The 13,845-nt window shown below is 55.0% G+C and overlaps 2 protein-coding genes and 1 pseudogene across 2 annotated transcripts; 2 read left to right on the top strand and 1 right to left on the bottom strand.

The window, feature by feature from the left end:
* Positions 1–629: 629 nt before the first annotated feature.
* Positions 630–8,917, bottom strand: LOC136482553 (hydroquinone glucosyltransferase-like; annotated as a pseudogene).
* On the top strand, positions 6,046–6,953 carry LOC136483907 (uncharacterized). The gene is made up of 3 exons (XM_066481085.1): positions 6,046–6,105; positions 6,186–6,581; positions 6,672–6,953. The coding sequence occupies exons 1-3, from the start codon at positions 6,046–6,048 to the stop codon at positions 6,951–6,953; spliced, it is 738 nt and encodes a 245-aa protein (XP_066337182.1).
* A 1,800-nt stretch (positions 8,918–10,717) lies between the features above and the next one.
* On the top strand, positions 10,718–12,645 carry LOC136484059 (hydroquinone glucosyltransferase-like). Its single transcript, XM_066481224.1, has one exon. It carries the CDS (start codon positions 10,860–10,862, stop codon positions 12,336–12,338), a length of 1,479 nt encoding a protein of 492 aa, XP_066337321.1. The 5' UTR covers positions 10,718–10,859; the 3' UTR covers positions 12,339–12,645.
* Positions 12,646–13,845: the final 1,200 nt, after the last annotated feature.

The following is a 13,845-nucleotide window of genomic DNA, read 5'->3' on the forward strand; positions in this document are numbered from 1 at the left end:
TATTATACGCATTTGGTATGTTTTTTTTAGTCTTTGTGCTCGGATAATATACGTTTTTTGTATCACCAGGTAGATGATTACTTTAGAGTTTTTTTTAGGTGTAGAAAAGAGAAGAATACTACGGCTGTTAGTTTTAAAACATTGGTAGGTAGTGCACACAAGAACAACCGCATACCACTCACTATAAATGCTGTCACACCACTAGAATGTTGTCAAAATCTGCAGAAAGCCGGATAGGATATTGCAAGGCATGGCATGCGTGTACGTGCATACAGTACAATACTTATTCATTGACATCTCTCCTAATGAAATTGTGAATATTCAAATCACAAAAGTGCCACATAAAAGTGGAAGCCTTCTTATCTTATCATCACCACACGAATTACCTATCTAACTCTACTACTAATATAAACTAGTACTACCAGGGCTGCATTGGATTGGAGGGTAGTTACATTTTTACGTACAGCTAGCGAGCATGTGAGCAGGGAGGAGAGCAGAACCAAAAGTTTTACAAGACAAGACCAAAGGAGACGGCATACACAAGGGCCAAAATAAACGGTGGGCCCGGCCCAAGTAGGTGGCGGATGAGGAGGATCGCTAGGCGCCAATCGCGTCAGCATCAACATCACCTAGTCCTCCTCTTGTCCACCTGTCGTCGTCCACCCCTAGACCACCTCGGCCAGCGCGGCGGCGGCGGCGCCCACGTCGCGGAGGCCCTCGGCAGCGGCCTTGTGCAGCTCAGCGACCTTGGCCCTGACCGCGGCGCCCTTCCCTTCGCTCTGCATCACCTCCCGCACCGTCGCCGCGATCTTCTCCCTGCCCTTCGACTCGGGCCCCCGGAGCGCGGTGCCGACGCCGTCGGAGAGCATCATGGCGTTCTGCCTCTGCTCGGCGTAGAGCGGCCACGCCACCATGGGCACGCTGTAGACGAGGCTCTCCAGCACGGAGTTCCAGCCGCAGTGGGTAAGGAACCCGCCCATGGCCTGCTCGGCGTAGAGCGGCCACGCCACCATGGGCACGCTGTAGACGAGGCTCTCCAGCACGGAGTTCCAGCCACAGTGGGTGAGGAACCCGCCGGTGGCTGCGTGCGCCAGCACCTTGGTCTGCGGCGCCCAGGACGGGACCACCAGCCCCATGCCTCTGGTGGTGGTCCGCTCGACGAAGCCCTCCGGGAGGTAGGTGAAGGGGTCCTTCTTGCTCTCGGCGTCGTAGTTGTCATTGACGTCGCCCTCGTCGCTGGGGCTCCGCACTGTTAGGTGATTTCCAGGCCCTTGAATCCGTGCCCTGATCGGGGGCGCTCAACCCTACATGGTTTGTGGGCCCCCGTCACACTACGCAATAAAAGAAAGGTGGGGACCGATGGCTCAAATCACGAGGTTCACCTGAGCTATAGTCGCCCACCGACACAACCCTAATCCGATCTAACAGAGGGTGCGCAGCCAGTGACGGGAAGCACCGCCACCGCCATGCCACCACTGCACCGTCGCCCTTCGACACAGCACCGCCACCGGGTCTTCACCAAGCATCGCGATGGCGAGCCCATCTTCCTCAAAGGCGGCCGATGGTTTGCATCTCCTTGACCTCTCTCTCTCACTGTTTATTCTAAAAGCAAGTATACACGCTAGATCTATGACTAGTGATCCTGTTTTAGGTCTATCAATGTTATCAAAGCCTAACTAGGTGTAGATCTAGCCTATCGGAAAAGAAAACTGAGTAGCAGCATTTAGAAGGAGGTGATAGATCCGTTTAGGGATCTAAACAGAGGGTTCATCGAACCCTAAACCCAATTCGGGTAAAAGAAAAGAAGTAAGAGAAAGGTCTCGGTTTTGAAAAGCAACTCAAACCCTAACCCTAACTCGCGCAAACCGCTCGGGGAAGATGAACAGTACGGAAACCCTAACCCACGCAAGCCGCTCGGGGGAGATGAACAGTAAGGAAACCCTAACCCTAATCTCGATCCTAATCCCATCCTCAACTCTAAATCGGATAGATCCGAGAAGAAAAGAAAGAAAAATCCAATCAGAGAAGAAAAGGGGAAGGGGAAGAGGCCTACTTCGCCGCTGCATCGCGCTGCCGCCTCGTCGGCACGCGAGAAGAAGGCTCGAGCCGCCGCTGCACGTTGAGCGGGCGCGTGCTGTGGCCAAAGGCGCACCGGCTCATCTATTAATCATGTACTAGTAACTCACTACGGGAGAGCCTGGCTTTGCCGAGTGTCGCCGGCTTTGCCGAGTGCTAAATGTCGGGCACTCGACAAAGAGCTCTTTGCCGAGTGCCAGGAACTCGGCGAAGACTGGCACTCGGCAAAGCTCCCTTTGCTGAGTGCCCGGCACTCGGCGAAGACCGACGCTCGGCAAAGAGCCTATTTGCCGAGTGCTGGGCACTCGGCAAAGGACGGCCCTCGGCAAAGAGCTGACAGGGGTACTTGCCGTCACCTTTGCCGAGTGCCCCCCGTTAGGCGCTCGGCAAAGAGGCTTTGCCGAGCGCCTAACGGGGGGCACTCGGCAAAGGTGAATGTTTTTAAAAAAAACGCGGACGATTTCGGATTTTTTTTATCTGAGCTTTGCCGAGTGCCAGATCTGCGGCACTCGGCAAAGAGGTAAGTTTTTTTTCTTTTAAGTACGATTGTTTCTTTTTTTTAAAAAAAAGAAAACTCTTTGCCGAGCACCATATCTACGGCACTCTGCAAAGATATTTGAAAAAAAAATTAAAAATCCTTTGCCGAGTGCCAGTTCGTGAGCACTCGGCAAAGGAAAGGGAATTTCCTTCGGCCGGCCCACCCCGAAGCCCCATCGGCCACACACGCGCACGGGCCCCCGCACCCGTCTCTGTGGCCCGCCGCTGTCGCCGCCCGCCCGCCCCCCGCCGGCGAGACCCGCCACCGCCGGCGACCCCCGCGCCCCCATCCCCGCGCCGCGTCCCCGCCCTGCGCCCCCAGCACCGCCGCCCGCGCCCGCCCCCAGCCCCGCCGCCCGCTGCTGCGGTCCCGCGCCGCGCCGGCGGCCACCGACGCTGCCGCTCCGGCCTGCCTGCCCCACCCGTGCGCCCGCCTCTCCTCCCCTCCCCTCCCCTCCGCGCCCCACCCGCGCCCCCACCGGCGCCGCTAAACGCCGGTGGCCCACTGACGCCAGAGAAGGAGAGGGAGGGCCGCCTTCACCTCCCATCCCCGTGGGGGCCGCGCCCAGCCCGCCCCCGCCCCCTCGCCGTCGGTTCTTGGAGGGGAGGAGGCAGAGGTGAAGTAGGAGGAAGGAGAAGAGGAGAAAGAGGAAGGGGAAGAGAAGGAGAAGGAGAAGAAGAGGAAAAGAAGAGAAGAAGGGGAAGAAGGAGAGGAGGAAGGAGGAAGGGGGAGAGAAGGAGAAGGAGGAGGAAGGAGGAGGAGTTCTCGGTGTCTTCTTCTGCGCGTGCACGTCCCGCCACCGCCCAAGGTATATGCACCGTCCCTTTGTGAATGTCGGCCTTCGTGCCGTTGTGAATGTCGGCCTTCGTGCCCTTGTGAATGTCGGCCTTCGTGCCGTTGTGAATGTCGTGAATGTCGGCCTTCGTGCCCTTGTGAATGTCGGCCTTCGTGCCGTTATTTTTTGTAGGTTTTAGAAACCTCCCTGTACAGGGGAGGTTCTACCGAAATTTTCAACTTATAGTGTTGTGTTGCTTGTTTTGCAGAGCAGGACCTGTCGGAGGGGACCCGTAGTACCTAGGCGACCCCGATCGTCTTCGTCGGTATTACGGTCCTGCCTGCACAGCCTCGCTTCGCCACTGCACCGACTCGCCACTGCCCCGCTAGCCTGACTCCACCGCTACCCTAGGTATAAATAACCTCTCTTCCTTATCATTGTCGTAGATCGGTGTAACCCAGTTAGGCGTCTCCCGTCCGAAAGAGATACGGTTGGAAGTATGCAGATCTTTGCATATGTATAACCGTATCTGTTTCGGATTGTCCACATTTTCTGGACAGCCCACGGATGCGTAGACGAGGTTAGTTTCCATGGTCTGCTCCAATCCGAGACAGAGTTTTGGCATCACCTTCGTGTTGTTCTCCGGATACACACTCTCCCTGCTAGGACGTGTATCTGGAGAACAGCGGGGAGGTGCTGCCGAAATTCTGTCTCGGCTCGGAGTAGACCATGGAAACTAACCTCGTCTACGCATCCGCGGGTGGGATTAGGACATATCCTCACCTATTAGATAGTAGGAACACCACGTAGATGCAGTTGATGGTTACGTTACTCGTTGATATCTATTTTAGAGAATGGATGACCGTGAGTGGATGTACACGGGATATAGAAGTCAGAGTGATTTCAGCACTGTATGGGGGTAGAAGACCGATGCTTTCTTGGACCGTGCATTCGGCAGGGGTGTGAATAGAGCACATCTAATGAAGTGTCCATGCAACATGTGTGCAAATAGAAAATGGCAAAAGAAGGACAACATGGGTATACATCTTCAGAAGCATGGCTTTATGCCGGACTATACCCGGTGAATCCACCACGGTGAAGCCCATCGGATGAGAGAGGAAGTGGTGAGACCACGCCTCGAGCATGTTGATGATGATGGCGGGGTTGCACACATGTTAGATGACTATCAACAAGCACAGATCCCTGATGGACGTGCGGAGGAGACGGAGGCATCCGCAAAGGCATTCTATGACATGATGTCTTCGGCATAGAAACCCCTTCATGATCGGACAACTCGATGCCATTGGACGCATGATGGGGTTCAAGGCCGAGATCAACATGGGTCGACAACACTTCGATGGTATGTTGGCCTTGATTGCTAGCATGCTTCCGGAGGGCCACGTTCTACCAAAGAGCCTGTACGAGTGCCAGAAACTCCTTGATGGACTCAAGATGCCTTACGAGCAGATACATGCTTGTCCGAATGGGTGTGTCCTCTTTAGGAAAGAACATGAGCATGAAAAGTACTGTCTGAAATGCAAATCCTCCAGGTACCTAGAGGTAGACTCTGGGGATGGCCACAAGAAGCAGCTTACCGTCCCGATGAAAATCTTACGGTACCTCCCGTTCATGCCGAGGATCCAACGGCTATACATGAGCGAGGAATCCACTAAGCAGATGACGTGGCACAAACAGGGTACACGATACAATCCTGACAAGATGGTACATCCGTCCGATGGTGAAGCATGGAACCACTTTGATGGCATTCATCATGAGAAAGCATCAGAGCCTCGTAACGTACGTGTTGTGCTGGCAACAGATGGGTTCAATCCTTATGGTTTGATGGCTGCCCCCTACACATGTTGGCCTGTGTTCGTCATCCCCCTCAATCTCCCCCCCGGCGTCGCCTTTGAACGTCAGAACGTATTCTTATCATTGATAATTCCTGGACACCCAGGGAAGAAGATGGGTGTCTTCATGGAGCCTCTGATTGATGAATTGGTCAATGGCATCCTAGGTCTCATATGCAGGAGACACTTCCCTGGCATGGTCATGCATGTCGGGAACCTCGAGCCCGCCTTCACGTTTGCCCACTACGAGTCCGCCCCCCACGTGGAAGCAGGCACCGTGGCTGCGCTCGTCATTTGGGAGTTCTGGGTAAGTCTTCCTCGCACTACATGGCTCAATACAACGCACTCATTGGACTCTACTTGAAATAACTAATGCATACATCGTGTCTGTATATGCAGGAGTACTTCAAACTTGACGACGGATTCGAGGGCACGGCAGAGGCAGTGGCTAAGTGAGCTTGCAGGAAACGCGTCGTCGACGTCCATCATGAGGCATGACTCCAGGCCATCATAGATTACTATGGGACGAAGCTCGGACAGAAGGTCACCAAGAAGGACATCCGAGAACAAGACTTGACGCTGACCAAACCCCAGTTCCTTGAGGTAGCTAAAGAACATTAAAATTGGTTCCTTTTGAGATTAAGTACGAATCACTTGTTTTTCTAATATGTCAACTACTTGATGACGTGTAGGTGATTCCTTGGTGGTGCAACGGGTGCCCCGTGGCTTGGGCGAAGATGGTGGACAGGTGGTTAAGCGCGGAGTGGGCCGCTCAGCATGCGGCTGCCCGGCAGCGGCGTTTGTTCATGCCAGGTGTATCACACCATCAAGGCAACCGCAACCTCTCCGGATACGCCCGAGCATGGGTACGTGGTCATGTTTCTATTCTTCTTGCTTTCGTTGAACTCAGCAAAGAATTCTAATCATCTTGTTTTCGTTCTTGCAGTCGGCGGCACATCAAGGCCAAGAGTGCTTCAACTTCGCCGCATTTGCCATGGCACACAAGGGCAAGGCGTCGTCCGACGTCTCCTTCAACCCGGACGACCCGGCCGAGGTGTACACAAACTCGAGCGCCTACGAGAAAATCACGGAGTACACGGCGGCGGCAAGGTCGATCCATGGGCCGGAGTACGATCCACGGACCAACAACATTGATGCAAACACCGTCATGAGGATTGGACAAGGCAAGAAGCATGGCCGCTACTGGATTGGCGACAGCGTGATCGACACGGCCTCTACTCCCACTCTCTCCCAGATCCGAGCACAGAGCACGACCACCTCCTCACTCCCAGCGATACGCTCACGGCCGAGCATTTCACAGCACCGGGTCGACACACTCCAGGTTATTCATGTTTTACTCGTCGTACATTGATCTTTACACAACTCTATTTCCTTTGCATTATTGTAACATTAGCTTTGCAACAATTTGTAGGCCCAGGTGGAAGAAGCAAACAGGAGGGCCCAGGAGCTGGAGCTGGGGTTGGCGGCCGAGCGGGCCACACGGGAGGTCGACAAACTCGCCCAGGAGAAAAGGTTGGCAGACATTATTGCCTGGATGCAAACTACGACGGGTGCTGCTATGCCTCCTGGGTTAATGGGTCCACCTCAGCCTCCTCACTCCGCTACTCCAGAGAGTAATGTCACACATGCAAGGAATTGCTACAATCGCTATTCAACTAATCTTGTCTCATGCAATCTCTTCTCCTGTATATAGCCTCAGTCGGTGGGTTCGAACAACCCAGCTCAGGGCACTCCGAACCAGCAGATGTTTCCTTCCCCGTCGTCAGCAGGATGGCCACATCAAGGGCCACTTCAGTGAGTAGCGCTTGTAGTTTCATGTCTTGTTCTCTTCGCAATGGATTTCTGTCCGAGACAATGTTGTTGTCATGCATGTGTTATTGTGACATGTGGTGATGGATTTGAACTACTTGTTGAATGATGTGGAATCCTGTCGAATAATGGATGGAATTACTATGACATGTGGTGAACAGATGTGATTCATGTGGTATGTGTGATGGATTGTGACATATAAGGTGCTGGATGTAGTATATATGTGATGGATGTGATATATATGCCATATGTTGTGTTTGCAGTGATCGAAAGCAAAAAACAAAAAAAACAAAAAAAATTGGTCACTTTGCTGAGTGTAACACTCGGCAAAGAGCCTTTGCCGAGCACCTTTTGCCCTGGCACTCAGCAAAGCTGCCAAAAAATGCGCTACCAGATCTCTTTGCCGAATGCCAGTTGGCACTCGGCAAAGCTGTGTACACTACCATGTGTTTCCCAACTTTGCCGAGTGCCAGGACTCTAGCACTCGGCAAAGAATTTTTCAAAATTTTTTTTTTCTTTGCCGAGTGTCGTCTCAGCTAGGCACTCGGCAAAGGATTTTTCAAAAAAATATATTTTTTTCTTTGCCGAGGGCTAGGTCAGGAAGGCACTCGGCAAAGGATTTTTTTTAAAAAAATTCTTTGCCGAGTGCCGGGTCAAGAAGGCACTCCGCAAAGAATTTTTCAAAAAAAAAGGGAAAAGCTTTGCCGAGTGCCTTCCTGACCCTGCACTCGGCAAAGACGCCGTCAACGGCTGACGGCCAATTTTCTTTGCCGAGTGCCCAACAAACGGCACTCGGCAAAGAACCCTTCGCCGGATGCGGCTTTGCCGTTTGCTCTTTGCCGAGAGCAATAGGGCATTTGCCGAGTGACCCAGGCACTCGGCAAAGAGCGCGTCTTCAATAGTGACTGTTTATTCCAAAAACGAATAGACACGCTAGATCAGGTGAGTGATCATGTTTTATGTCTATCACGCACCACCCACAGGAACCGCTGCCCGTTGAGCTCCAGCCCCTGCGCCAGCTGCCGCATCTGCTCCGTCGGCAGCGCGCCGCTCGACCCGAACGACACCAAGATCACCGACCTCGCTGGCTGCCGGTCCAGCCACTCCAGGCACGGCGACGGCGCATCCTTGTCGTTGCCGCCGTGGGCGTGGATGAGCGGGCCGATTGGGTACACCGCGGGTCGGTGGTCCGCCGCCTGGCGCAGGATCTTGGCGGGGCCCGGCTCGACGGCGTCGAAGGAGTTGACGAGGATGGCGTCGGCGTCCCTGTACTTGGCGCCGTGGTGCACCATCCATCGGTAGGGGTCGGACTTGTCCTGCAGCGGCATCAGAATGTCGGCACCCGGGCAGGCGTAGCGGCTCCGGGAGGTCGCGGAACTCGCAGGACACCGAGGTGTCGAGATCCGGGAGGTGGAGGATGAGCGTGAGCGCGTGGAGGTTGGTGGGGACGAAGATGCACCTCCGTCGCACCCTGGCCGCGCGCGCCGCGTCCAGGGAGTCGGCGCCGAACAGGTCCGCCACGAACGCCGCCAGGCGCCCCCCCGTGCTCCGCTTCAGGTCGAGAAGGATGTCCGTCAGCGCCGGCACCGAGCGCGCGCACTCCTCGAACATTAGCGTCTCGATGGCGGCGCCGCGAGGCAGGTCGGAGAGGTCGACGGGCGGGAGCGAGAGCGAGGTCACCACGGGCGGCAGCGAGCCCAGGAACGCGCGCTGCGTCGCCGACGCCGTGGACGCGAAGGTTATGAGCGTCGTTGCGGCCCCGAGCCGCGACGCCAGCCGCTTCGCGAGCTCCGCTAGCGGGATCAGGTGACCCATCCCGGGCGTCGCTAGCATCGCCACGTGCGGCCCGCGGACACAGAGAGACCAAGCCCGAGACGCACGCCTTGATAGTGATAGCTGCCTCTGCCTAGGCTCGCCAGTCGCCACACGTGCGCCTGTAGTAGACGCCAAGTAGTAGGAGCAGTACAGCTGACGACCGGTCCACCAACTCTGCAGTCAACGCCCAAAAGTTGGACCGGACGTGACGGCTTCTGAATCTGAATTCGGAACCACACGATCCATGCCACCCGGCCTGCACGTACGTGCGTGCGTGCACGGCTGATGGTGAGCGGCGTACACGTGATACTAACAGCGTACAGCACGTAACAGTGGTACTACTAGTAACCAACGGCGGCGACGCTTGGTCGTCCACCGTGGCACCGTGTAGTCGTGCTATACGATTTCCCAACGCTTGGAGCTGGAGTTGGAGATGACGAAACCGTAACCGGTTGGTGACACGCGCACGCGAACCGGCCCATCCCATCGCATCACACAATTGGACAAAGGAAAAAAGGATACTCAAGATGCATGCTACATTTTCCATTTCTTCAGGGCTTACTTACTAAGAACTGCTTTAATACTCCTCTTTTTAAAAATTGCACGGATCTTAAAGCAGCCTAGGTATAACAAACTAATATTTTCTTAACTAATTTTCTACTGGATCCCAAATGGGACTGGCCGCCCGTCGAACCAGAGCTCCGTGTCCAGCCCTGACCTGAATCCGTTTCCTAGTTAACGGAGACCGGCGCGGATCACGCCGTCCACGGCGTCGCCGCGCACCGCTAGAACCACCGCACGTGGGCAGGGACGCAGCGTCGTCCTCGCCGAGAGGAGCGGCATCGTCCAATGCTCTCCATTCCCTTGCTGCGCCGCAGCCGCGCAATGCGGTGCCGGACTAACCTTTTCCCTTGATCAAAGTGGAAAATCATCCAACGAACTGGGAAAATGGAAATCTACGGTTAATCTACTGTATAGAAATTGTGCCATACATATGTGCGAGTTGTACTTAATGGAAATTTTCCAGATCATTCAACGCATTAGAGGCAGAGTGAACGTCGAGTCTGCCGAGATGCGTCAGCGACGCCCCGGCGAGATCCTCCATGGCACGGATTGGAGACGGAGAAGACCTCTAAATGGGGATGGTGAGGTCTGCAGACAGGGCCAAGCCAAATGCTGGTTTGCATAGGTCATCGTGAGAGCCTGAGTCCTGAGAGGACATAGGTGGGGAGATTGGGTTGGGATGAGGAACGGGGTGGGCGAACGGTAGACGAACATGGGCGGACAAATGAGCACCCACACGAACTGCTTGTCCCTTCAAAAATTTATAGAAGATTACATCGTGTATCAAGCACCTATTTTGCGCTCTCATCACAAAACGAACAGAAAAGTCAATGAAATCAGAAAACCTAGGACCTATTTGGAATGCAAGAATTTCACAAATTGCTAAGGAATTTTATAGGAACCAGCAGTTTAATTTCATATGAAAAACATTGGTACCAGAAAAAAAAAATCCCGCATTTGAAACAAGGCCTTACTTGGCACTTCCTGATAGTATTGTTGTATCTAGATTCTAGAAGCCAGAGATATATAGAAAAGAAAAACACGAGTGGTAAACAGGGAAAAAAAAAAGACAGTCCGTACACCGAGATGGACCAATATAGCCCAGCCCAACACCCAACATAGGTCTCGGCTCCCACGAGCGTGCGTCATCATGACATCTCCCTGACCTCACCGTCCCACACATCATGCCTGAATTATTGCCTCCGCCCCCACACCCCCACCATGGCTGCCTCCCCTGGCCCTTCCCTTATAAACCCCGGCCGCACCACACGTCCCGGCACCGGCAGGCCAAAGCCCACCATCACCACAGACAGCCACCACCCACATCAGGCGTCGCTGCCCATTCAACACCACCCGGAGAAAAGGCCGCCGCACCGCACCGCAGTAACCGCTCCCCTGCCCCCGCCCAAAAATGGAGAACGGCAGCAGCAGCAACGGTTCCACCGCCGCCGGCTGCTGCAATGGCTCCGTCCGGGGCCCGCATGTCGCGATGCTAGCGACGCCCGGGATGGGGCACCTGATCCCGCTGGCGGAGCTGGCGAAGCGGCTGGCGTCGCGGCACGGGGCCACGGCGACGCTCATCACGTTCGCGTCCACGGCGTCGGCCACGCAGCGCGCGTTCCTGGCCTCGCTCCCGCCCGCGGTGTCCTCGCTCTCGCTCCGGCCCGTCGACCTCTCCGACCTGCCCCGCGGCGCCGCCATCGAGACGCTCATGTCCGAGGAGTGCGCGCGCTCGGTGCCGGCGCTGACGAGCATCCTCCTCGACCTCAAGCGGAGCACGGGCGGACGCCTGGCGGCGTTCGTGGCGGACCTGTTCGGCGCCGACTCCCTGGACGCGGCGCGCGCGGCCGGGGTGCGGCGGCGGTGCATCTTCTTCCCCACCAACCTCCACGCGCTCACTCTCATCCTCCACCTCCCGGAGCTCGACGCCTCGGTGCCGTGCGAGTTCCGGGACCTCCCCGAGCCGCTGCAGCTGCCCGGGTGCGTGCCCATCCCGGGGCCCGACATCCTGATGCCGCTGCAGGACAAGTCCGACCCCTGCTACCGCTGGATGGTGCACCACGGCGAAAAGTACCGGGACGCGGACGCCATCCTCGTCAACTCCTTCGACGCCGTCGAGCCGGGCCCCGCCAAGATCCTGCGACAGCCGGCGGACCACCGCCCCGCGGTGTACCCGATCGGCCCGCTCATCCACGCCGACGGACGCAGGGACGATAAGGACGCGCTGTGCCTGGAGTGGCTGGACCGGCAGCCGGCGAGGTCGGTGATCTTCGTCTCGTTCGGTTCCGGTGGCGCGCTGCCGACGGAGCAGATGCGGGAGCTGGCGCTGGGGCTGGAGCTCAGCGGGCAGCGGTTCCTGTGGGTGGTGCGGAGCCCCAGCGACGAGGGCGCCGTCAACGACAACTACTACGACGCCGAGAGCAAGCAGGACCCCTTCGCCTACCTCCCGGAGGGCTTCGTGGATCGAATCACCGCCAGCGGCGTGGGGCTGGTGGTCCCGTCCTGGGCGCCGCAGACCAAGGTGCTGGCGCACGCGGCCTCGGGCGGGTTCCTCACCCACTGCGGCTGGAACTCCGTGCTGGAGAGCCTCGTCTACGGCGTGCCCATGGTGGCGTGGCCGCTCTACGCGGAACAGAAGCAGAACGCCGTGATGCTCTCCGACGGCGTCGGCGCCGCGCTCCGGGTGCCCGAGTCAAAGGGCAGGGAGAAGATCGCGGCCACGGTAAGGGAGATGATGCAGGGCGAAGGGAAGGGCGCCGCGGTCAGGGCCAAGGTGGCCGAGCTGCAGAAGGCCGCCGCCGAGGGCCTCCGCGACGGGGGCGCCGCCGCCGCCGCGCTGGCCGAGGTGGTGGAGGGGTGGACGACGACAGGTGGACAAGAGGGGGACTAGGGTGATGTTGATGCTGACGCGATTGGCGCCTAGCAATCCACCAACTTGGGCCGGGCCCGCCATTTATTTTGGCCCTTGTGCATGTCGTGTCCTTGGTCTTGTTGTCTTGTAAAACTTTGGTTCCGCTCTTCCCTACTCACACGCCGCTCGCTGCATGTACGTAAAATGCAAGGGATCCCAAAATGTAGACGGAATCCAATGCAGACTGCAGTCCTGCTCTTTGGGAGTAGCTTATTAGTAGAGTATAGATAGGTAAATTTGTGTGGTTGTGATAATAATAAGATAAGAAGGCTACCACTTTTATGTATATATATGTGGCGCTTTGTGATTTCAACATTCACAATTCATTAGGAGAGATGTCCATGAAAGCATGTACTGTATGCACACTTATGCCATGCCGTGCAATTATTATGTAATACCATACACTATCTGGCTATCTGCAGATCGACAACATTGTAGTGGTGTGACAGCATTACAGTGGTATATGCGGCTGTTCTTGTCTGCACTACCTACCAATGTGTTAAGAACTAACAGCTGTCGTATACTTTGTTTTAAAATAAATGCACTTCTAAGATTTAGATCCCAAAAAGAGTGTGCATTTAGCTGGAGACTAAATAATTTTGTTAAGTTTTTCCTCCTTAATTAAATGATGTGTCAACGGACATGTTCTCGAAAAAAATAATTTTGGTAAGTTTTTTTAACCATTTTTTCCCAAAGGGTAATTAATTTTACTAGCATCGTTGTTCTCTCTAATAAAATTTGAAGTGCACTTACTTCGGTGAAAGAGTACATACATACTCCGTATACGTTTGACATTTGCACTTATTTTTTAGCACTTGTCCTGGGCAGGGCTGCGGTGTGGAGCTGCGCTGGCGGAATGAAGGAATAAAAAAAAGTTGCATTTCATTGCTGGCCGCAAAGTCCTTTGGATATCATATCTTGGTTTAATCTAATTATTTATTCCTGCAAATCTTGCCGAGCGCCTGGCTTAAGAAAATGGAGCACGTATGGTACGGCTGCTACTACCCGACAGTTGGAACCATTGGTCATATACTAGCTAGATTTTTATATAGATATGGTATACTATACGTATACATATGTCGACCTAGTAGTCTCTCAGTGAAATTAGGTACGACATACGTATCAACTATACATACTCCGTAGTCCGTACGTCATTCTCCCAGTACTACATCCGTAGACATGAGTATGTACTTGAGTAGTACGTAGTATGAACTAACCAAAAAAGTACTATATGAATATCGGCAAGTTGTTTGAGTATGTGACAGGCAAATTCGTGTGATGAATGACGAGCCAAAAAGAGAAACAATACTTGTACGCTAAATCTAACTGCCACTCGATTTATCAGCCGTCCGATGTCTCTGCTATTGCTCTCGATTTCCATCCTGCTAGGCTGCAGGCCGTAGCAGGCTAGTGCGCGCGCGGTAGGAGGCAGGCTCAAGCATGCCCACCTCGGCCCGTACTAGTAGAGTAGAGTAGGCTGGCTCAG

This window comes from Miscanthus floridulus, chromosome 9 (assembly GCF_019320115.1).
Source record: "Miscanthus floridulus cultivar M001 chromosome 9, ASM1932011v1, whole genome shotgun sequence".
NCBI lineage: Eukaryota > Viridiplantae > Streptophyta > Magnoliopsida > Poales > Poaceae > Miscanthus > Miscanthus floridulus.

Coding starts and splice junctions, on each gene's coding strand:
- LOC136483907 (XM_066481085.1), top strand. CDS start 6,046: ATGCCAGGTGTATCACACCATCAAGGCAACCGCAACCTCTCCGGATAC. Junction 6,106..6,185: donor CCGGATACGCCCGAGCATGG/GTACGTGGTCAT, acceptor TCGTTCTTGCAG/TCGGCGGCACATCAAGGCCA. Junction 6,582..6,671: donor ACCGGGTCGACACACTCCAG/GTTATTCATGTT, acceptor AACAATTTGTAG/GCCCAGGTGGAAGAAGCAAA.
- LOC136484059 (XM_066481224.1), top strand. CDS start 10,860: ATGGAGAACGGCAGCAGCAGCAACGGTTCCACCGCCGCCGGCTGCTGC.